Below are 25,907 nucleotides of genomic sequence, written 5' to 3' on the forward strand. Positions count from 1 at the left end.
CGGGTTTGGTCCAAATAAACACACAAAAGTTTGGAAGCTTGTCTGGGTTTTTCTACCTGCCTTGGGGCTAGAGATGTCATGAGAACAGATTCGCTCATCACAGCTGCAGCGCTTCCAGTTCTGGCCATGGATGAAATATCCGGGAAAACAATCTTTCTTGCAGAGCTCTGGGGAGGGGTGGGGGGAAGTAAGGGAAAATGGGATAAGGTATTTCACAGTCTTTCAAATTTGATTCCAAAACTGGGGGAAGATTCAGAGATTAGAAAGGATAGGACGCTTTTTGCTCTATTTGGGTTTTGGCTGTACTCTTAAATGCAACGTTTTACTGTAACTCTCAGCATACGTGGCAGCTCAGATACTCGATAACCATGAAAAGAAAAACGTAACTGTTTCTAAAGTTTAGGCTTGTTCTGTACTGTCCCGAAGTAACAAACTTAAATTAGCAGCATTGGTCTCTGAAATGCAAAGAAAAATATTATTTTTTTTTTTCCCCCCCACAGGCCGTAGACGGAAAAATGAAGCTCCTTCTTCCTCTCAAGGTGGAGGGTCTTGGGCCCTTTCAAGGAGAAGGTTTCAATTCCGGTCTTGCCATGGCTGTGAAACCGCAGTGTGCCTATGGGTGCCCACCCAGAAACACAAAATCACAGACGATCAACACCTGTTTCCATTAAGGCTACAAACCTCACCAAACAAGAAATCCAACAGAAAACGAAATGTTACCAAGTTAACGTGACTGGATCGGATCCTGCACTTATTGCTTCTGCGAAAAAAAAAAAAAAAAGAAAAAGCTGACTTCAAAGGGAATTTGATCTGATTTAGGGCAGGAGAATGCTGCTGTCAACTATTTGTCTAAGAATAGGCACGTTGCCTAACAAGGACACTCCACTGTCTCTTAAAACCTCTTCTCAGTGCATTAAACAACATTTAGTAAGCGTGTCCGTACGTTGTGCAATAGCACATGTATTTAGGGTGCGCACAAAATAATTTGACCCCCCGTTTCATTGCGTCGGTAGCGCAATTATTTCACTGCAGTAATAAAACAAATAAAAAAAACAAAACCCCAACCACAAGCCCTGGTTCTTTACCTCTCCTGTCATGTTGCATCGGGTCACTCTGTGTCACATGATGTGATATAATGTAAGTCAATGCAAGGAGACACATGTCCCTTCTCATTGGAAATTTAAAGAAATGGAGCTTACTTTTCCCCTGTGGGAAACTATGCAGGTCAGGTGCCCAAGACTGGCTACGGGAAGTTTGATATCATCTCAGTTTCAGTACCTACATGTTTCAAATCTTATGGCATTTTGAAAGGAAACGTGTTAGATGCCACAATTTAGCCGTAATGCAGTACTTAATAAAGATAGCGTAAAAGGAATATAATTCCACAGCTTATGTTCCTTGTCACGGTGTGCACTGACACATATTGCCAAAGAGACTCTTTTAAACAATACTTTTAAGCGTACTTTTTGAAATACACACTATAAAACATGAAAGCCCTCAGAGAAACCCAATGCCGCTAAAAAGCACGTGGGTATAGAATCAAGGGAACAGAACTGATTAATGATGAAGCCAAAACAAGACTCTTTTTGATGAAAAATAGTGAAATAGTCAAGCACGGAGAATATAGATAAGGAAAATGTACAGGACCTGGGGCCAAGTTTCCCTCTCAGTTACACTAGCATAATTGTGGAATAATTCCATTTCAATTAATAGAGTTAATATGATGAGAACAGAATTATCTACGTAATGAGCATGATTGAAACATAACAGTCGACCCAGCTCTGAGCCAGACTCTGTAATGTGTTCAAAGGAGACGCGCATCGTCCTCAGTCCCATTTTACAGGTAGAGAAACAGAAGAAAGGACTAAAAATGTCTTGGCAGGCCAATGCCCAAGCTGGGACCAAGGGAAACATGGCAAATTCCAGGCCAGCTCCTTCTCCGCAATAAACAAACACAACAGAAGGCTATCATGGAAGCCAAGTGAAATATTACATATATAAAATGTTCTCTCTCTAGCATCACGATATGTTGCTATCACACTCCTGAAGCAAAGAGGTGTAGCTTTACAGTGTCTTGGAACATTTAGCATCAGGGTAGTAATTTCAGTGTCATTAACATGTCTATATATTTGAATGCCATTGTTTACAAGATAAAACAGCAGAAAAATTAGAAGCCTGAGAAGCACATTCAGAACAGATGCAGGAAATAAGTTTTTTCCTACTAGCAAAAAACACAAGGATGTGTGGAACGGACTGTGAAATAATGATGATGATGATACAAAAGAACTGAGATCATATAAATTTGAATTTGACGTTAAATTACAGAAAATAATACTATTCAGGGGGTTCTGTTTAGCTAAAACCTCATGTCTAAGTTTTCTTAGGCTGCTCAGTTTCCTTATCAGGACACTCAAAGGCTTCATTTTGCAGTTTTGGCACAAGCAAGTTTTGAGCTACAAGCACTTGATTCAACCCCATGATTGTCCTTTGGCTTTGAACAAGCTAATACAAAGGGGAGAAATATTTGGAGTTGTTACAATTCACTGCATTAAATATCAAATTCATCAGGTTTGCACATTTTTGACAGAAAGAGTGAAAGGAGAGGTCTTTTTTCCCTTTTTCATTCTAAACTCTTGTTGGTTACGCAGCCCTAGTCACCAGTTACCACTAAGAAAAGGTAACCTCAGTCTACAGCTCTACCCTGCTCTGAAACAAGACGTGTTCAAGACGTGATCATCTCGAGTGATGTGGCCAAAAATTGCTATCACCATAAGGTTCCACTGGTATCCCATAGATGACAGTAAACCAAATAATTTCAGAAGAAGAAACACGTATTTACCCCTTGCATTTCCCTGTGTTTGCTGAAGAACTACTAACACCACCCTAGAATATATTTTTCTGAATGTTTCTTTATCTGCTTTTCTATCAGTTTGGAAAACCATGGTTTACTTCCCTAAGTGTCTTGAAGAAAAAAAGAGATTCATTGGTTGAAAAAAAATAATGTTATATTATTTTATATAAATGTTATAATATTTTCCTTTTCCAAAGATACCTAACGAGGTGAGTGAACAGTAGGTTCAGCACTAGACTGACACCCTGCATCACAGCATCCGATGTTCCCTTGAGGGAAAGGATCACATTTTAAGGGACCCACCAACTGGATAGGCAGAAGAACAAGGTCTGGGCTGGACTGCCCGTCAACGCCTTTCCAGCAGGCACACAATGCCTTGATGTCACCAAATGAAGGTGGGAAGTCTGGCCAGGCATCTTACAGGCTGAGTACGGGGTTTCTGGTCGTGCCCCAAGACCTTGCACCAAGAGGTGACACCCCAAAACACCAGATCCAGCTCCTTGAGAAGAGCCAGCGCTGGCGTCTCATGTCTCCACAGTTTACTGAGACAAAAAGGGCTGTTAAGAGGCAAGCACAGCTGAAAGGAAAATATGAAACAAAAGAAGTGGAGCACGGGTTTTAGATGGTAAATTAAATAACATTTTCACAACCACATTTTCTTGGTTTTTCCTTCAAGATATACATTGCAATACAGAGAAACGCCACAGCTGAAGGAAAACCAAAACCAAAACCAAAAACAAACCAAAAAACAGCTCTTTAATTTTTTTTAGTCTTTTTTAGTTTGTCCTATCAGCTTAAAAATATTTTTCAAATATTTACACCATGTTTTCTATGAAACTCAAAAAGACTTGCAGGCTTTGAGGAATGCATTGATCCCCCAAACTGTAGACAGCTCTTTCAAAGATAATGCAAATGTTTCACTCTTTCACTAGATGCTAGGAAAACGATGGGGAGATATTCATAGAGAGGGTGCAAAACTTCCTAGCAATGCATTCAGTTAGGAAGGCATTTCAATATTAAGCATCGCTTCAAATAATTGTACTTTCAAGCGACGGATGATGGGAACGTCGTTTTGGAGTCGGCAGCTCTTCTAGCCAGCGTCTCCCCAATTTCTAAAGAAAACAAAAAAAAACAAAAAAAAAAAAAGAAAAGGGGAAAAAAATGAAAAGCCAAGCCATTTGGCATAGGCTTGTGCTTCTGTAGCATCAGCTGCTTCACCTGTAATCTCTAATGCTGCTCTGCCCCCTTGTGCTGCTGCAACTGCAGAGCAGCGCCCGCGCCTTTGTGCGGGGACCGCACGCTGAAAATCCCCCGCTGTCACTTCTCACTTCTCTGGCAAGTTCAAGGTCAGTGCCTAGCTATTTTCAGCTCATCTCTTCTTGATCCATGCAGAGAAATGACAAGGTAACGTGATTTGGGGTCAGCTGTATTACAGGAACCGTTACATAAACGGAGAAAGTGGAAATCAATCCTAGCTGACAGTGTCTTCAGGATAATCAGCGCTCACTCCATGCCGCTGTCAGCTCTCCTGCATCAAACACCATGTTACTTCTGTCAGATCTCTTTAACAAAACCATATTCTCACTTTTGGCAAAGTAAATAAATATTTCGCCCGGGCTTGCATTTAATTCATTGTTTAGAGAACTTTAACACTTTGGACTTGCAAAGAGCGCCCATTTGTACGGAAAAGGACGTCTTAGCCTGTCATGTCCATTACTGCCTGCAAAGGGCATTGGCAAAGATACAGGCGAGGCTTATGAAATACCCCATTCTTCATATTTTGTGCTTGATTTCTTCGTGCAGAGGATTGTCCTCCAATTCTCCGTTATGGAGCAGACGTCGGCTTCCCAAAGTGCTTACCTAACCCACGGTCATCCTCACCCCAACCATATCAGGGCTTTTCCTCTAACGTTTCAGGACACCTTCCTCAATTTGTTTGATTATTATTACTTTATCTGAACCATTTCCTCCCCTAACTAGACATCTTCCCTAACGCAGAATTATGAACATATCATTTCACAAGATGTGCCGCGTTAGCCGCGTCTCGATGACAGCACATGGTATGTCAGTTTAGGGAAAGAACAGCGATTCTATCCCACCCACCTTGTGCTCCCATGAAACTGCCAAGCCCGCGGTACTCTGCCGAAGAACAATTTACCATAATATTAGTTGTCAGTAAATTCAAAGACGGAACTCCTAAAGCTATAAAATGGATTAGAAGCAATTTAAAAAAGAATTAACAAACTAGAGTAAGAGTATACTGTCAACAAACAAATGCTTCATCATAGCACTGTAATTTGGAATTTTAATTACCCCTCTGCTTCTGTAACAAAACAATGTCTGAACTGGCAGCCATTTGAATCTCTCACAGGTCATTGAGCATTCTAGTTAATTACTCTATGAATAGCCTGTTTTTCTCCCCTCTGGAAACACGTTTCTAATGGCAGTCAAGGTCTGACAAATGTGTCATCTACATAATTAGCTAGGAAGCAACACAAAACATTAAACATGCTTTGTGCCGACAACTATCAAAACATTTCATTTGTTGTCAATTATTCATTACTTTGTAGGTTCTGAAGGGGTTGTTATTATGGAAATAAGTCCAGATGCTAACAAGGTTAGAGTTTTTTATTCAAATTAGTAATCAGAGGACTAACTTTAAAAAATGCATCCCGTGTACGTTTATGGCAGCGTTCAATCAGTACTAAATTATAAACGAATGCAGTTAAGTTCAAGTTAAAATAGCCATGGCAGGGCACATACACTAATTTGTAGAGTTGCATCTCTCTTTGAAGTTTTCGGATCTAAGCTGAAGTAGCAAACTTTCAGAACCTTTGGCAAGACTAATTTGTGCTTGGTAAATAGAGTAAAGATTTTCACAGCGTGAGATAATGTAAGATTGAAAAAAAAAAAAAAATTTAAAAAAAAAACCTGGAGGTTTTTGAACCTTTTTTCCTACCCTTCTGTCACACTGAGTAAAAGTCAAAATCAGCAATTCCGACTCATAATATCTCGTCTGAACTTCAGTTTGGTTTAACAAGGAAGCCAAACCAGTCACATTCACCCCTCCCTTAATAGAGCTTGAAATGAATTTATCCTCGCTTTTAAGAAGAAATAGGTGCTGGTTATTTCTTTTTTCTATGATCTCATTATGATGCTGCCTATCAAGCTACGCAGCTGAAATGGTACAGTGAAAGTGTTTGGAGGAGAAATAAATGGGGAGTTTAACAATAAAATTAACTTCTTCCTTTTTAGCCAAGATTATTTCAGTTGAAGTGCTAGAATACAAATATACAATAAAGAATACCTTCTCACAGGGCATATATAGGAAAAAAAAAAAAAAGGGAAAAAAAATTATTCAGAAAAACAAAAGGCTTATTCTGAGCCTGGAAAAATGCTTGCACACTAGATGCCGATCCTGAAAAAGGGTTGGGAGGCAACTTCATCGCTCCCTTGAGAAAAGTTGCTTATTGAAGGTAAACTGAGCCCTGAAATATTCTCGTGCATTAATATTCTACTTTCAGCCTCCAAGTCAAAGGAGTTTACGGTATGAAGGACACCCATGAGCAGGTAGGGGTGCACCCGGCAGCCGTGGCCAGCGGAGGCTGAGGGCCTGGAGCCGGAGCGGCTCCTCAGGTGGGGAGCAAGGGAGACACGTACTGAAACGGATGAAAAACTGGAGTCAGGGGCCGAACGAGGCAGTCTGCAAGCACGGCACACCCCAGAGAGCACATCTAGGTTTTGAAAGCACAAAACCAGTTTGAACACAGCGAGGGGACATATGACACACTTCATTTCTCATTTTCCTGCACTAGAAACGAGAACGACTAATGGTACTCAGCAGATTATTTTTTTTTTTTCACTTGTGATTTTTTTTTTTTTTTTTTTGGACAATATACATGTTCAAGAAGTAAAACTGGACCCGTGTTATGGACTCACTGCTTTCCATCAAATCTTTCACACCTACCCTGAAATATTTGGGGCAAGCAAGGTGTAAGTTTGCATTTATTAACAGTTCCCACACTTGTCATGGGAAGCTCATATATTTTCCTACAGCTGGCCCAGTGCTATCATACGATTTGCGCAAGACCTTGAAGAGAACACAGCTGGTTCCTTACAGTGGTAAAAGTAGGTGTATCTACAATGGACTAGTGTATGACAATAAAATTTGCAGAGAATAAAACCTGGGCAGTCACTATTAGAACACAATAAAGAGAATATTTTTTACCCCTTGCACCTCAAATGTGCACAACAGGGCAGGAGAAGGTTTTCTGCTTTTAGAAATATTTTGCCAAGATTTGGTTTCCTCCTCCAGGAAAAAAAGTGAACTGAGAAAAGAAAAAAAAAAAAAAAGGAATCCTCAAAAACTTTCCCTAAATAAACTATACTATAAAAGAAGCTCTGGTGATCTCTCAGAGATTGAAATAATCCACTTTCAGTTAAAACTACCCATAGCAATGAAACCGAAAATACTCTAAAAGAGGGCTGGAGTTTGTCTTGTAATTAACATTAAACAGATAACATATTTATGAGGAAGTCAAAATATTTTGGAAGCCGATAATCCTGTAAGCCTTAACGTGGTATAAAAACAACAAATAAATGCAAAGTGTTACTGTTACACATGCCTGCCTGATCAATGGTTTTCACATATTGATCTATAAATGGAGTTGACAGTCTGTGTTGGCTGCACATTTTCCAAGCAGCTCTATTTTTGTACAAAACCAATACGGGCAATTACCTTTGTTTGAGATGCCAAGTCTTATCAATTCAATGTGATTTAGTGTCATTTTAATTAAATATCAGGATCTACTTCAGGACAATCTATACAAACAAAGCCTCAAACTTGACTATAAGCTTGATTTGAAGTAAACATGTACAAGCCCTGCAATTTCAAAATATGGCTCAAAAACTCTGCTAAACAGAAGGCTTATATTTTTAGCAATTTTATTTCTGTCTTTTTGGCTAGCCATAACTTTGGCAAGTGTTCTGTGATCACAGGAGTAAGAAACAAAAGAGGATTTCTTCCCGTTTCCCTGATAATGTATTAGAGAGATAAATAAACCTACCAGTTTGTTTAACCTAATCAGAAAAAGCTCTAATACATTAACATTTTGGAATGTCTAAATAGGTTCTAATTCTTAATATAGACACCAATAAAAAAAGACATTTCATTGTTTGAAGTTGTTTTGAATGAAGCAAAATGCACTTCCCTGGGGTTTAACAGATGAAAATAGCAAATATTCATTTACATTGCTAGTTCAGACGCTAACATTAAGCACAGAAAGAGCCCTTGCTTACCACAGTCTGCGTCCAGCTTTGTGATTTGTGCTCTTTAAACTCCACATTAATATCAATTTCAACCTTTGCACAACGCTCAAGCATTTCCATCGTAAATAAATAACGTGAACCCCCAAGAACCTACATTTAGTTTTTGCATCGGTTAGCTTACGCATTCCACATTTGCATCTTTACTACTATCAAATGCACAAGTGCATATGGCCCTCCTGATGTACGATGCATATCCTTCTTTGTCACACTATGGAAAATAATCTGTCCACCTTCAAAAGTATAGCCCCAGGTGTGCTTACAAGCATCACAGCAAATGCTTGAGAATACAACAAATCCCTTAGAGAAAATTATATATTTTCTTCTCTATAAATCATCAGTGATCTTCTCGTTTTGTGCCTGGGTTTTGCCCTTTATTGTCTGGAGGTTTTGTTTGGTTTTTTGTTTGTTTTCCCCCAAATATGTTTGAGAAATATATATTTCTATTGATTGTTCAAAATGTGCCAAATGCCAATTGCCTTAATCCACTGAAGTCAGTAGGTTTTGCATAAGTTGGGTAAAGAGGATTTGACCCATTTATTAATAGAACATAGGGTATGGTGCACGTCGACTATGGGTGGCAAAAGAGTACCATGGAGCCCCTTATTTAGCTATTTCTAGTTTTTGAAAAGAAAAATCTCTCCCATGATAGGACAAAAATATTCAATGTAAAATAGAAAATAAGCATAAGGAGCGGATACCTTACAGATCATATCCACCATCCAAGCAGCGGCAGACTGCTGAAAACCGAAAATTTCCAAATAGAAAGATAAGGATAAATCCTTTTTACCTTCTAGCACAAAATAATGAGCTTTGCTTAACACATGGGTAATACGTGTCTTTCAGCAGGGACCTGTGTGCCTTCAAATGCAGAAGTGAAGACTGTGTATATAAGTGCACTGGAAAAGAGCGTCACGAATTTTAAAACAAGATTATTACTTATCATTATTATTATTACGCGCGTGCGTGTGTGTGTGTAATACTTGGACCCTGGTTTTTCAAGACACTTGGAGAGCCAGAGCCTACTCTTCTCCATCACTTTCCCCTAAATCCTTCAAAAGTCACTTGCACAGATTCGGATATGCCAGCGTGCAATTGATACCCGCAACTGATATTTCACTGCTCTCTTAACTTGAATCTCCCTGCGTTTAAAGCACGTGTTTGAAAACGTTTGGATCCCTAGGAATTCCGCTTTTAGTTTGGGCGTTAGCAAACAACTTTAAGAGGCTTATTTAAGTAAATACGCCGGAACACTTTCAGTCTGTCAATATCTAGTCAGAAAATTCTGCGTGGCGAAAAGAGATGAAAAGAATTGAAATAGAAAGGAAATTAGTAGCATGGCAAGCTTTCAATCTATTATGTCGGAGCCAAGTTTGCTTGGTAAAATGACATATACTCAGTAAAATTCCGCTTTTATATAATTAGCTACTAAACAAATGTAACACAAAGCAACTTTTCAGCTCTCAGCCAGCGAACGTATATTGTACCTGCTATGGTTATTGGAATGCGGCAGCGAATATTTATGTCTAATTTAACTTTTTAGAGCCCTTGCTCTGTAACAGTCCAGCATACTATCCCCAAAACTAAAGTTATGTAACAAGGTAATATCAACAATGAGAAACTGCATGATAAAATCCTGCCCAAAAGTGAAAAATGCTAATTTTGTCTCATTTAGCAGCTGGATACAGAAATGCTCATTAGTTTTAAGAGGGTTAATCCTTTTAACTTTTGCATATTGATATGCCAATTATGCCTAATTGTACAAGAGGCATCAGTCAAGGTAATAGTGCATAAACACATGAAAGTTATTAAGTACATCCCAACATGTAATAAAGTAGGTGTTAATTGGTAGCTGAGTTCTGCAGGCTATTGAGGTGGATAATTCATTGAGAGATGGATCACTTGTAATTTCTCTACATAATTCCTTTTGCAGTCTCATGCTGTGATGTTTTCATGCTTGTCAAAAACAACTGCAGCCTAGTGCCTTTTGTTAAACACAGCCAATAAAATATGTTAGGCATCATTAAATATACTTAACTTTTAAACTTTTTCAAAGGTACAGTTCTTCCTGATAATACATTATAGTATTCCCAGTAAATTACTGTAAGCACCGTTTCAGGTTTGTAACGGAGGAACGTTTCACGTCAGATAAAAGGGAAGAAGCACGTACAGTGTGTCTGAGGCAAACAATATCGTTGAAAGGGAAGGTAAATGGGTATCTTATCAGCTGCTAAGATCTAAACAGATTTTTCTCTCCGGAAATATAAAGTGCAATGAGTTAAGCTGTACCAGAGAAATTAATGATTAAAATAACGTATTTCTAAATGAGTTTGAATTTTGTTTTTGGATTTAAATGGGAAGAAAATACAGCTGTTATTGTAGGCTTCCTCTATTTCATAACTTTGTTAGAAAGCTGAATATTTCATAGGAATCCATTACATCAACAAAACAAAAAATTAATGGCTGGCATGGCTGTGAGAAGTGACTGAGACCTGGGACTCTGTCCCTAGCTAACAGAGTTTTTTTGCTCATTTGCATTCTCTGAGAACAAAATGGATCTGGAGTCCAAAAAGTGGCTAGCATTGCATAAATAATTTTGTAACATCATATGGCCTCAGCTGCAAGTTGCCACCATTATGGAAGAAAATTAACCAGGGGAGACTCATACCAATCAGTTTGTTTAGTAGCTCAGAAGGAGTACAGGGGCAGGGACGCAACTGGCAACAGAGTTCATCACTAACTATTTAATTTAAAAAAAAAATGGTAATGGATTAAAAATGACTCAACTCTGTCAACTATTAACATAATAAGGTAACTTCAGTGTCTGCTTTTTCACAATTCATTCATTCTTACAGCAAGATTTATTTTTGTTATTGACAAAGTTGCCCTTTATTTACGGAGTTGTAATTTCCATTTCTTTTCTTTTGTCTGGATTTTAATGTTTGCCTTTTGAGAAAACGGGGCATAGATCTGATACTGTAAGTACTATTCTCTACAGCAGCCATTTTTAAATACTGTAACACTTGAGAGTTGAAATGCTGAGAAGATGCTATGATCCCGGCCACCAAAGCCAAATTTTGTCTTTCAGTGATGGAAAATTGCTATTCCAATGCCTAGCCATACTCCTAAAAACGTATCAGTACCATTAAATCCCTCCTTGCAAGGAATGATCATGAAACCAGTATCTTAAGCAAACTTAAGATAATTCCGTAGTTTTTAAAAAATTGGAAGACTCAGAAAATATGAGGAGTATTTTACTTACAGGCTCAGCGACTTTCATGTTCTCGGACAGAATCATAGATTTGCTCTGGCTCAGTCTGTCGTGGTGACTGTTGGCATTTTTGATCCTCATTTGAACAGCCCCCGTACAGTGGTGGGAAGGATTAGGCTTTTCAGAGGCAGTATCAGAAGTTGTAGACCTTTCCATGGTTACTGGGTTGACCTGAAGAACATAAAATTAGAGCATTAATCTAGGGATGCTTCATACAAAAATGTATCAACGTATATGTCATTTTAGCCAGAAGAAGCTGAGTTATCTTGCTGGCAAGATCTTGATCATCTTTGAACACCAGGATAACTATCAGCTGTGTCAGCCTCTAGTTTTATTATTGTCCTTATCACTCACCCATCCAAACTGCCTTGGAAGAGTTAGTTTATGTAAAAGATTATCCTTATCTCAAAAGCCATTCTCCTCTACGGTGTAATCTCCCTCTAAGCCTCTGTCACGTCCAGCTGGCAGCCACTACACTTTGTCTTTGGCCCTGCTCACGCTACACATTTGAAATCTTGCAAAGGAAAACGACATGCTGTGAAGCCAATTAACATATCTTACCTCCACAGTTCAATACACGCGTGTTACAAGTGCATCACAGGCCCATGCTGCAACCCTGCTAGTGTCCTAGATTCAAGCCCAGATCTAAGAAAATTTCCCTTAGTTTTAACAATTCTACCAACAGCACAGGTGGGATTTTTGTTTCTCCGTTCATTTTTAACATTTTGAAATGGAGAAATGGCTGAGCCCATCAGCTCTCAAACCCCTGGAGGGATCAGGGGAACTTGTACGGAATGATATTCTTCTCTAGCAGTGCTGCTAGAGTTCAACCTCTTGTCTCCTGCCTCCACCAGCAAGAGCTGCTTCATATTTCCTGTACAAACATCAGGACAGTGATGTACAACGCGTGCTCTATTACCCTCCCCCTAGTTCACCCTAGCACTACACGTAAATTGTGGGTGAAGTAATAAGCTAAGAGTCATAAGAAAACTTGCTATTTATATCGCTATGTAACCGTATGAGAAAATGTGTGAGGAAGAGATACTATATAAGCTGGAATTGCTGGTTTCCCAGCTATGGAGCCGGGGTAATCCATTTTAAGTGTAGTTATAATATAAACTATTGAAAATCATCATTTTCCAAATGGACTTGAAAAGACGACTTTTTCTAACATCTGGCGACGCTAAAAGATGACATTCCCTGATTTCAAGAGAGCCCGTTTCTATGAAGGCATCAGAGCAGGGGAGGATATGGTGCCGGAGTGAAGGTGGGAGAGGAAGATGAGGAGCGTTGCTGCACATCTCCGGGCAGGACCACAGGGCATTGTGCTCATAGAAGGACACAGCTCTCAACTTCACCCTCTCCTGGCCCTAATAAATCAATTGCTTACAGGAAACTGCCTTAGATACAGATGGCAATAATGAGAGATCATGTAGTCATGGAATGGTTGAGGTCGTAAGAGACCTCTGGAGCTCATTTGGTCCAAACCCCCCCTGCTCAAGCAGGACAACCTAGAGTTGGTTGCCCATGATCAAGTCCAGATGGCTTTTGAATATCTTCAGGGGGATTTAAACACAAACAGCCAGAGATATGGAAAAGTGAAGAAACACACCGCTTGAAGAGGGAAGTGCTTCAATATTAGCCATTATTCACTCAACGTTGCATGCTATGATAGAAACACTAACTTTAGTAAAACCAATAGTAAAGCTTATGCTCGGTGGCTGTTTCCTGCATTGAATTAGTTACTCAAGGATCCCTACAGAAGCCGAACCACAGAAAGAGAAGAGAAAAATTTCACTAAAGCTGTTTCCTGCTACTCGGGAGTGTGCTTGTCTATTTCTGCCCCAGAGCTGGTGTGTGACACTGGGGAAAACTCTTTACGTGGACCTTTAGGAGACCACACTGTGTACTCTTCCTCTCTGAGACACTTCTCACCACCCTTCAGAGGAGTCACCACTCAAACCCATGTCATAGGGACGCGTTGCCATTTTGGCAGCAAGGTCTGCAGCAGCAGTAAGCAGGAAATGATTTTTTTCCACATTCTAAACTTGGAGAGTCAAACCATTCTGTATTTCACATTGGTATCAAACCAAATTTCCTTCTCAACAGATTTTCAGTAGGCTCCAGGCTGGAGAGCTGATCAGACTCGAGAGACGAGAGCAACACTGGCTCTGTCACCGATCCAATGTTTGGCTGGAGCACATCTCTCAGATTTTCTTCTGAAATCTCCCACCTGTAAAACTCTGACATATCTCTTCTTGGGAGCACTATGAGTTTTAATCAGGTAGTGTCTGTCTGCTGTTGGCAGTACATAATGTGCTGTAAAAAAGTTTAATAATACGACAAAGTCATGCCCTGGATCTCGAGTAGGAGCACAGTGAGTTCATGATGTGTCTTCTGAAAATTTTTACTCTACTCTCATTGAACCTTAGTTAATTTTCCCCCAAATTGGGACTAATCCACTGACATCAGACTACTACAAGGAGATCCTCTGAGGCACTAAAATTACCGCAACCCCAAGAAAAGAAAAGAAAAAAAAAAGAAACTTCAACATTTCCACCACCAGATTTTATTTGTCTTAGTGTAGAGCATGGTGAGACCCTGCTGAATGTGAAAGAGATCTTGCAGAATATAAAGGAAACGTACAAGTTACAAAAGTTGCTCCCTTAGGATTTCCAGGTACAAATCCTTCGCTGCCCAAACTCCATTAAGACTCCCGACAGCGGTATCTGCCCTACGTGCCAGTAGATGGCACCCTGAATATGAGCTCCACAAACGCAACGGCACTGCGTTCACATTTGCAAGAAAAATTTGGTGGTATGTTGGGTCCTCTTTTTTTTAATTTTTTTTTTTTTTTAATTCTAAAAAATACCAGAGAGGAATACAGTCAGGAAACAGATAAAAATATTGACAGAAAACAGAAAAAGGATCCTATCTGACGTTTTTACGATTTAGTGCTTCCAAACTGTTATTAGCAGCACCAGGGCCAAGTTTGGGCCGGTTTTGCAGGGGAATTCGTTTCACTTACTTTGGAAGGCAGAGCTGCCAAGCCCTGTGCAACTGCTTGTGAGGCACTCCATGTTCATTATATAATTAGCTAATTTGCCTTTTGGCAAATAGTTAGCATCTGGATATAAATTTTAGTTCTGAAACCTCCTACGGTTGATTTGCTGGAGAAAGGCATTAAACTAAGACAGACTTTTCCCCCCTCCCCTTCCTGTTGTTTATAGGCTTCCTGGAGCAAAGGAGCAGCACAAGTTTAAGGCATTGCCCTAAGAGAAGGGCAACAGGGGAACACCCTGAAAAACCCTCTTGGAAGTAGCTGGTTTGCAGCTCTGTGGAACAGAAGCGTCAGGTTGGATAAGAGTGGGGAAAAGTCAGGGAACGGTACAGGTACAGGAAAAATCCTTGACGTGAGGTTGGATGGATGATACAGGAAGGGAAAACTGATTCCTAGGGTGGAGAAAAAAAAAGATCACATTGGATGTGAGAAAGAAGAACTTTAATTTCTGGAGGGCGGGTAGATCAGTTTAGTCATGGGTCAAGAAACACCACTGATCTGAAAGGACAAAATCACCTTTCTGGCTGGGACAGCAAAATCAATTCGGTCCTACACACACAGCCACTTTTGGAGATACCTTCAGGAGTTCAAAAGCCCGCACTAAGGGAAGAAGGGGTTCATGCTTTTAATTAAATTATCGGCCTCAGTGGGTCAACACTTGCAATTGCTTTTCCCATGAATTGGTCCATGTGTTTGGGATGCTCGGAGGGGAGACAAGCCTGCTTCAGCAAGCTGCACAGCATCCCCGTAGAGCATCTGGTTGAACTGGAGCCAGAGCTCAGACAACTACAGGTGTGAGGCGGCTGCTAAATAGTCAAGAGACATTTTACATGCCTGGCAGATCAACAGTTAAGATCCTAAAACCTCGATTTCTAAACGTACAGTTGACTTTCAAACACGTGGTTTGGAAGTAATGAGTGTTAGAGAGGTGAAATACAGAAAGGTTATTGCGGATGCAAATCTGTACATGCCGTAAAGCCATCCCAGTTCTGAGAATCAGGCCCGGGTCAAGAGAGTAACACAGCAAATTGCAGAGATCAGATCTCAGTCTTCCTCAGAAAGTGCTGCGCCTTGGCAAAGCTATGTTCAACAACAGTTTTTGTAACATTTCTTTTAAAAACACTGTTTTCACGAAACCTTGATGCTTGATAACAGTGAAAATATTTAAATTAGTTCTAATTTTTCTTTGAAGGGAAAAAATACTTTTCTGCCCTTTCCCTTCAAAAAGAGAAAGGGGATAATAAGGGAAGCAAAGTAACAGAGTTACGTTTCCAATGAAAAACAAAACAAAACAAAAAACCCTTCCTTTTGCTATTTTTAATTTCCATGAAAATAGGAAAAATATGCTTTTTAGCTTTTTGCAGAAATTAGGAAAGTGAACTGTTTTGCCTCACTGCCATTCATATGTCTTTGGTAGCTTAATTATATTTTCTGGTACTCCCCTCCTACAACAGCCCATGGAGCTAGAGGAAGTTTCATATCACATTTATCAGGTTTTAGATCCAATTTGGCGTGTTGCTTTGTCCAGAAATTGGTCATATAATGAGTGGACTGACTATTATTACCCAGGAAATTTATGTCATGAGTTTTGGTATGGTGTCGTTAAAGTTAGTATCTAGGTTTTCTACGAAGCAAAGCAAAGCGAAGCAAAGCAAAGCAAAGTATTAGTTCTTCAAGAAAAAAGAGGGTAGCACTATTTCTAAATTTTGGCTTGAGCTATGCCTATGTTTCCTACAGCTACATTCAGTGAAAGACAGAATGCAAATGCTAATTCATTAGCAACTTGTACCAAGTAGCAGTTGTAGCAAGTTATCCAAGAAAGGAAAAAAAAAATATCTATCCATAATTAATAGAATTCATTGCATTTTTTTTCAAGATTATGAGATTAAATACATTATCTATAATTTTCGGTAAGATTTTAATGTCCAACTTCACTCCTTATGACATATTTACCACTATCAAGTCAGAAGCATTATGAACATGAAAGTGCTCGACATAGTCATGTGAAAACACTTCAAAATTAAAGTGCATCTTGTTACATTCACTAATTCCATTCTTCTGCTAAAGAGCATCGTGTACATGAAGAGCATCCATTGAAACCTAACGCGACAATATTTCAAAAGAATAAAAATCAGCACTAGGTTCATCATTACGGTAGACCTGTGAGCCTGAAAAACCATAAAAATGGAAGAGGAAGCAGGAGATAACAAACAAAAAAACAAGCTAATACCACACACGTGGTGAGTCAGAGCATTCTTGTAAAGGAGAAAACGTATTGCTGTGCCTGTGAAAGAAGTGTTTAAAATCAACACACCTACGCAAATATTTCTGCTGTTGGGTTTTGCTCTTAGCCTTTGCTACACTGTTTGTTATCTCTGCTGAAGTACAGCTCAGGGGCAGTAAGTGCTTAAACACACAACTGGTGGAAATAAAGGGGGACAGGTGAAAAAACCTATAGGTAAAGCGAGGGGATAACAAGTAAACTGCCAGATAGCTTTTTTTCAATTATTCTTATCTGCACTCTGCTCCGTATTTTTTTTCCAGCCACCCCCACCACGCTGCTCTCACAGCTAACACATCACACATCTGCGCCCAGGGCACGGACACAAACAGCAAAGGGATATGGTGTCCTGGGCTGGTGCCCAGAAGAGTCCTGAAGCCAGTTTATCTGAGTACTAGAAAAACAGAAAAATCCATTGTAATGAAAATACGAAGCAGATGTAACATTCCTGTGCCTTTTCCTTCGCAGAAAGATGTCATCCAGCCTGGAATAATTTGTACTTAGGAAGTAGCATTAATTTCACCCATCGGTCACCTCTCTGGTCAAAGTAGGAGATCAGAAATGACACTACATCAACATTGCCTGGGTCTTTACTGCAGTTTTATCCTTTTATATCAGATAGACAATAAAACAGAATTTGGTGCTGAGTTCAGTAAAATGTTAAACGTCCTAAACTCAACAGCACAGTTTCCCTTATCAACCAAACTTGCAATCTCATCAGCAAACATCAGTGAGTTAGTTGATACATGCCAAGTCCTACAAAAACCATACTCATTGGCATTAATTATCATATCTCCTTTTAATTTCTTTACCTGTTGCCGTATTAGGCTTTCAGTGGTGTCTCTCAGAACAGACAACACACTGACCAAGGACCACAGAGGTCATCTTACCTCATGTTTCTAAAGGCAGCCTTTTTAATCACCCTTTTCTAGTCTGGTATTTGAGAACTTTCTGCAGATAAAAGCAGAAAAGGCCCGCAGAGTTCTTCAGGCAACTCTAATTTACCTGTACAGTTACCCATGCCTCTCCTGGGGTCAAAGAGAAGCGTAAAACATCTTTTCTCATTTGTTTGTAGCAATAGCTCACTGTCCAGTGTTTCTCTCTTACCACGTGTGGAATATGCTGTTCAGCACATTATTCACAATTTTATTTATGCTCTGAGGTACATAATTCAGTCTCCGTGAAGGATGCACCTATTTCTTGACAAAACTTGGCCCAAATCATAGCAAACTTCCTAGGTAGTAGCCCAATAGATGTAGTAAGACATTTTCAAGCACCATCGTTAAACAACTCTTAGGCTAAAGAATCTATTATCCTTGAGATTTTAACTTGATCTTTGATATGATGACCATTTCAACCTTTATGTTTTATTCTTTTATATTAAGATAGGGTTATATTTTACAACAACAGTTGGTTAATAACTGCGTAATTCTCATGATTGAAATCTCACGTACCACCTTAATATCCAGTAGGAACAAAGCATGTTATCATTTAAAATAATTTCTTCCTAGTTTGTGCAATACTGGACATGCTGTTCCTGACAGGTCTAAAAGGCCTGATCCTGATCTCGGGTTCACAGGGAGTTACAGCAATGCAAAAATAACATCAGGCACAGCCAAGGAGGAAAGCCAAGGCAATTATTGCATTCTGGAGCCAGGTATGGGCTAACATTTTATAACAGACTGAAAAAGGGAAGGCACAGACCTGCACCATTGTACAGCAGTAACTACGTTGTTTAATCTTGGGTCTAAGAACATACTCTAAGGTAGCTTTGGTGACTGAGATCCAAAGAATTAAAGTGTTAAAACGCAGTACTTCATTTCTCGTTCCCGGTAGTTACCATGCATATAAGGAATATATGATTCTCCACTTAAAATACGTCACAGACCCGCATGGGTGCGGAGTCGACACCGCACAATAACGTACAGACTGTTGCAGTTTGATGCTTCAGTGATTTCCTGCGCATTGACCGCAGTGCTAAAAATATGAGTGGCTTACTGCTATTTTTTTCAACTAGCAATAACACCTTACACAATAAAAAAATTAAAAGAATAAAATAAAATAATAGAAGGCTGATAAAGAGTCCCACTTTCTAGCAGATGGTGGCAAAATAGCTTAACCAAATATACCATTTCAGTGGAAATAGTATTAACCTTTACAAGCTGTTGCTCGATTTGTCCCAATGATTGGATGAAGAGAGACACGAAGACAGAAAATCGGAATAGCTATGCAATGGCTATCAATGAGGATTTAAGCAGGGAGCTAAGCTCCTCCTTTGTGTCATTCTGAAATTTTGTAGAAGATGATAGCTGAAGGCCCCAGGGTCTGTTCCCTGCTGTACGTAGATCTTTAAAAATAGCAGAATCAGATGAAGAAGTAAAACTGGGGTCTGGAAAAGCTACTTGTACCCTACAGGGGCAGAGATGCGCTATCTCTGGAAATGCTTTCCTATCTGGATAGAAATGCCCTGAGAATTAGAAAAAGAAGAGAATGGGAGAGAGTTACTACTCCAAAGTTGTGTAGGTACAAACACAAACTCTTCACATCCATATTTAATGACCAGAGATCCGACCCTAACCCTGTAATCCTCCATGACCTGCTATCTACAGGACTTCCTTGCACAAATACAAGCTCACTAGGAAATACCGTTAGTATATTATTGGAAACAACAAAAATACATGCAATGGGATAAAAGAGCTTCTTCGAGTCAGCAAGTGACTGCATATGGTCATGTCTTTTCTTGCATCACTTAGTTTCTTAATTATATTACATGTGAAGGTCTCAGGAAAGGTAACAGCTGTTTCAAAAGTTCGTCTGTCCCAATGTATCATATGGGATAGCATAATGGAGTCTATTTTCGCCACTCCTATGTCAATTTAATATCTCAGTTTCAAGTAGAACTTGAAGCTAAAAGTATCCTTTGTGTACAGTTTGGCCTGCATATGTTCTGGGAACAGTCGTCCATAGTAGAAATTCAGTTGAATATGTAAAAGAACATGCCTGGGAAAAATTGCTACTTCTAGGTCTTCCTGCTGGCACCGCGTTTCATTTCTTTCTGGAGTGCATCTGATCCACGACACCTGCCTCCACTTTCCATGCTGTGCAAGCTAGTCTACAATCCTTCATATGATGAATATTGGTCATATATACACAGTATTAAAAAAAAAAACAAAACCAAAAAACCTATGAATACCATCTGATATGTAACACTTCTAACGCATCCTACAACACTGTACAGCAGAATGAGTATGGTTTAGTCTTTAGACCAATGACAGCAAATAGTTCCCAGCATCATAAAAGTTTATAAAAACGCAATTGATTTAACGCCAAATAAGACCTGAGCAGCGCTAGAGGGGCCCAGAGGAGTGCTGCGTGGTTGCTCCTGACCTGCCCTCACCTGTCAGGTAAGGAAAAGATCATTTCCTTCCACCTCCTTCCTTCCTGCTATACATTTATGTACTGCAGATGAGTAAAGATCAGAATCGTGTCTTTCTAACGACCACAGGTAAGACTGACCACCTCTGAACGCATTTTACACCTGCATGTGATGCTTGTCACGCAGTAACTTCTAGTTTAAAGCTGCCTAATTCTGAATAAAAAGGTTCCAATGTTTTCCCTAGGAAGATCACATAAGAATCACAAATTTTCTCCGGTGCTTGAAAGAAATCTGTTCCTATAGCCTAAATGTTCAGAAAAGTGTTGTTACTTTTAATGTTGCCAGATCTGAAGTGATGAGATACTATGGGAAAGGTTATTCTTGCAGTATTTACAGATACAAGCAGAAGCAGAAGTGACAGAAATTTCAAAGTAAGACTGCTTGAAATACTTCCAGCTCAATTTTGCAGAACTTCTCCTCACAGAGATTCGGATATTCATCCAAACTTTCCACGCTTACCTGAACTAGACATGTGGCAATGGTAATTTTGGAACAGCCCAAACTCTCTGGAGAAGTGGAAGAGTTAGTGCCACAAGACAAACTGATGTATTAGAAAAATATTTTTTAAACGCCTGAAAGCTTGCTGCAAATAGCCAAAGAAGCAAACTTCCTGTAAGTTTAAATTCCACAGCTTTGCCAACAGAAATTTCAGTTTCAATTTGACAGCGACTATATAAACAACCTATAGCAAGGCCAGCTCCGGTGGCACATTTATGACCTGAACCACATTCGTGTACGTGCCCATGCTCCCCTGGTTGCTCCACGGCAGAGAAAGCACCTCACGATCATCACTCAGTAAGACTACACGCAAGTTTTATCCCACTCTACCTCCAAATCAGTTCAGCGTTGCTGAACACTGGGAACAGTTGGAAATCATGCCTCCGTTTGCCTCCTGGTCCTTAGTTCCTGCAGCAATAGCATCCCCTGCACTAGAAACAAAGGCCGCCTTGAGAGCTCTGTTAAGCCTTTGGAGAAGCGGTGGCTGTTGTTTTAATCTCTTAGAGCATCTTAAAGTCCCTCAACTTAGTAGTTTAAATGCACATTTGCCATGTTCTTAATCCATTTTGCAGATCCATACACCCACCGTCCTACAAAGACAAGTCTGTCAAACTGAGATACTGAAATTATTGAATAGGAAAGGCTTTAAAGCTTCTCAGAATTTAAAAACAAATTAAAAAAATAAAGGAAACTTACAATAAATTTCTTTCTTTTTTATTTCAGACTTATAATAAAATTATCTTTCTGACACTGCCTGCCTCAGGAGGGCCTATGACAAAAGGCTTGCCCCTTATTTGGACAGCAAGACCCCCCTCCATCCCAACTCCCCAGGATAAGGTTCGGTTCCCTGTGCTGTGCACATGAAACAGTCCCTCCTACCCTCTCTCAATCTTCCTCCATACATGTCTGCAGCAGTTCTTGTGCTGTGATCCTGCAGCTGCTCCCTTACTTCTTCTCACTGCTCCCACTTCCCATCTGAGGGGGGAAGAAAAAAGCTCCAGACACTTCTAATCTGTTCCCACACTCCATCCCCACTTTCCTTTGCAGAGCTCCTGGTGCTGCTCTTGTAAGAGACGCTGCTGTGAAACGCAGCAGAGCCAGCACCTACAATTTTAGGAGAAAACTTTTAAGCTACAGCAGGAACTAGAAAGGGAAATTCTTTGCGGCTTGCACTGAGCAAGCCCCTCTTCTGCATTTCGTGGGGCCCCCGGTTAGTTTTCTTCACCAGCCGCCTCTGCCGTGGCCCAGAGCGGAGCAGGAGGTGGCAGGAGTGCCTGCCCCACCACGCTGCTCCTCAGCACCACGTGGCGAAGTGGGGAGAAGACAAAGGCATTTGTTTTCTGTGACAGTACCTGATATCACAGTGTGTCGCTAAGATGTCTGCTTTCAGCAAAGGGGAAACACCACAGGTATTGTGCGCGTCAAAAATATAATTTCTATGATTATGCAAGAAGTTTGAGCACAGGCTCTGTTAATCATATCTGAAAATTTTACTGCAAATACACGTCGTTTTGTGAGGGACCAATGAAAACTTTATTGGTTCAAGATGACTCTGTAAACCTTGTATGCATGCTTTCTGCAGGCTAGGAGACCAGGGCCCACCTGCACCACCAGTCCCACCACAGACCTGCTGCACTTGGTAGGATCGGTCAGAGTCAGCAGCGGTGACAGCAGGTGCGTGATGGTGCCAGACCCACGTGCGACCACCAACAGTCACAGTGAGAAGAGTGGAAGCCATTCATCTGCCCCCAACATTGTTAGGAGTAATAATACTTAAGAAGCATTACATCTGCTGTCGGCTGTGGGTTTGTTAGGTAGCGTGGTAACACGCAGAGCTGATGGACTCCTAAGGCCCCTTGTTGGCTGGAATTGCTGCACTCCGCTCAAGTGAGCCCTCGCAGTCCTACGTACCTCAGTTAAAATGTCCTTACAGTGCACCTACATGACTGCCTAAATATCTGTATCTTGGTGCACGATACAAGTCTGGTAAGAAATCTCTGCGCTTAACTTTTTTCATTCTTGTATTTTATACAATTTTTGTTCCACATCTTAATAGATTCCCCCTCTACGCTTACTTGCACACAAACTTTAGATGAAAATTAAAACTAGAAGAGAAGTTTTCCAATTAAAATCTCTGCGTAGCAATTGTGAATGTCTCAGGTCTGTATGACCTCAAACTACTCAATCCAGAGGCAGTGCGAGACTGCCCAAAGGAAATTCAAGAATAGGTTGAAGAGACTGCTTTCTCTAAGCCTCTGCTAAGACTGGGGGAACTCCTTGCCTTTGCCATGACCTAGGGATTAATAAACAAGGAGGAACTGACATACTTTTACTTGGGCTGTTTCCACTTCCTTTGCTACTCCAAGAAGAGTGGATGCATCAGCGCCACTTCCTAGTCCAAAAATCATCACAAGAATTTGGTTACTCATTGCTACTGGTTACTATACTTTGCTTTTTTTGTTAATAAAGTAACCAAGCATGCAACGCACTGCTGCTAATAGAAACGTTAATCTCTCTAGATCAAGCCTCAGCGCTACTCGGCCCAAAGCACAAAAGGCAGCACGTGTCAGAGCAGCTCAGCCAGTTGGGAAGTCTGATGTAACACCTTCCTAGTGGAAAACGTTGATTCATTTGTAGCAAAGCCATTCGCTAGAAATGCATTTTGCTTCAGAGAGCCCAGGGAGGCTTCTGTTGGTGTTTGCGGTGGATGCCCATGGTGTTACTATCAGGCTCTCCTGCAATGTGGGCAGGGGTTTGGCTCTGGCCAACACCACCACGTGGGCTGAGGATCCCCCACCCCCGGTGGGACACACTGCCAGCCTTGGGTGTGTTCCCCAACGTGGACTGCTCGGTTCCTCCAACTCCACTGTCCCAAGCAGACATCTGGCTGGCCCAGCAGCAGGTGTCTCCTGAACCACAGCTGCAGCAGAAACACCAGAAATGCCGAGAGCATCCTGACACCCAGCAGGCTGCTGACGAACCCACCAGCCATGGACGTGACTCTCTTGGAGACAGAACTCCAGGACTTCAATTGTCTTCACAAAATATCTGTGTCATTTCCCTCCTCACCCGCAAAGGAAGAGAGTTTAGTAACATCCTGAGCAGCAGAAAAACAAGTACAGGTGCTAAGCGCTATGCCTTGCCTAGGAGGAGCTTGGGTATCTGGTTCAGAGAGGTGCTTCTGTATCTGATTCAGCACCGAACACACTGGTGGCTTTGCTCAGGGTGTGGCAGGAAAAGAAATAAGAAACAAAGAGCGAGCACGTACTTAAAGCACATCTCTTCAGCTCTCAGCCACATTCACTTCTGGTTTTTCTTCCTCCTTTTCTCCCCCTCCCCTCTTATCACGTTGCAGTTGTGCTGAAAACCAATGGATGTCTTGGAGAAGGAATCAGAAGTCACCTTAAGTTCATCTGTTTGAGGACTGTGTCTCTTCAGTATATCAAGCACCGGCTTTGGAAGGAATACTCATGAAAAACCACAGTACAAACCCACAATACCCGGCTTAACTACAAGTGAATGACTTAATACCTGTCAATCTCAAATACCAGGAAGTGTTATGTTGTGTCTTAAACAACCTTAAACCACTAACCGTAGCAATATCAAACTCGTTTAGTTAAATTATTGAAGAAATGCTTCAGTAAGTATCTGTGGACTGAGTTAGTATTTTGCTATGTAACTTGCACACACCCCCAGAAGTTTAGAAGCTAATTTAGAGAATACCAAAATCTGTTAAATAACCCTCTGATATCTTACCTACTTAATTCCCAAAAGAGTTTTTTCTCATGCTAAGTAAGGTGAATGAAAATACAGAGAAGAAATGAAGAGAAAAAGGGCAAAATTTTCAAGCATGCATGAATTTTTGTTTCTTAGTTTCTGACAAACAGGATTCACTTTTACACTTGCCAGACCTCAACACTTCCAGGTGACTTCAACATGAGCCATGAATGCACTGAAAATCTGCGCCAGCATGACCTGGCTGTGTCCACAGACTGAGCTCTAGCGTGAGTTATATCTGCCCCATGGCCAGTTTGCAGCATCTAAATACCCATGCCCAGAAAATTGATGCCTGTTTTTCTCATTCAAACAGTCTTCTTAAAAAACAATCCAATAGCTTTTTTTTTTTTTTTTTTTTTGCTCCTACTTCAGCCAGCTTGGAAGCTTGCACCCCAAGGTACTTCAAGTTCTAATAAAGATGATGGGAGTCCACAGACTCTGTGATAAGAGGTCTCACTCTTAAAATGAAAATAGGTCTACAATGAGGAAGTCCCTGTGCAAACGAGGAGCTAGCAGTGTTTGTTTTGTAGTGAGTCTCCAAAACAACCCTTTTATAGTATTTCTCGAAACAGGGAAGACTGGCAGAAGCACGCTGAGTGCATGAAGGCACAAACTTAACACCTAGCACAGCACAAGAACAACCTCCTCTGTCCTTCAGATTTTGATAAGAGAGCTGTCAGTGAAATTAAGATTCATTGAAACCTCTGGTTGAGGCAGACCAACCTTATGAGAAGGTTTCAGAAGCAGGTAACACCGGTACCTCCTGACCGAGATTAAGCTTACAGGTTCCCAAATGCACAGGGAAGCATGCTGTTGGGAGCAAGCTGAAGGCAGCACATCCTTCAGCCTACTCTGAGACTAAGGCGGCATTCCAGCTATTAGTTTTATGGTGCCAAAAGCTGTTGGAAGCCACCACAAGATGGATAAAGTTCTGTGCAGGTTGTGCAATCAGGTAAGGAAATCTACTGTTGTGCTCTGAATGGCACTTGAATTATCATGGAAGATACACGGTCAGAAGCTGGGCCAAAATTTTATCCCATCTCTTTTCTTCAGGACTAACGTTATCAACAAATGAAACCAGGAAAACCATCAAAGCATCTTCACATAAATGGTATCCACCAGTACCCACTTCTGTCTTTGTAGCACTGAGAAACAGGTTTGATGCGTCCATGTGGAAATCTTACTCAGGAGAAAAGTTGAATGTAGACACTTAAGGTAGAGCTCGTGTGATGCTTTGTTTTGCCTTTAAAAGAGATCAGTCCAAAGAGCACCTACATATACAGGATTAGGATATGTTCTGTACAACTGCCATGTTTCAGGTTTCTAATTAAGGGAGTTGGAGAGGGACTTCTCCAGCATGAAGAGACAGTTTTTAGCAGCATGCAGGCTTTAACAACTCGTTAAGTG

General features: G+C 40.6%; 1 protein-coding gene across 3 annotated transcripts in view; it reads right to left on the reverse strand.

The window, feature by feature from the left end:
* ARHGAP15 (Rho GTPase activating protein 15) overlaps positions 1 to 25,907 on the reverse strand; it is a 339,525-nt gene that overhangs the window by 310,768 nt on the left and 2,850 nt on the right. For all 3 annotated transcript variants that reach the window (XM_063340777.1, XM_063340778.1, XM_063340776.1), the window contains one exon: positions 11,439 to 11,618. In XM_063340777.1, the coding sequence (XP_063196847.1) occupies positions 11,439 to 11,603 (165 nt within the window). In that variant the 5' untranslated portion in view covers positions 11,604 to 11,618. The remainder of the gene's footprint in view (positions 1 to 11,438; positions 11,619 to 25,907) is intronic.

This window comes from Chroicocephalus ridibundus, chromosome 7, assembly GCF_963924245.1.
Source record: "Chroicocephalus ridibundus chromosome 7, bChrRid1.1, whole genome shotgun sequence".
Lineage (NCBI taxonomy): Eukaryota > Metazoa > Chordata > Aves > Charadriiformes > Laridae > Chroicocephalus > Chroicocephalus ridibundus.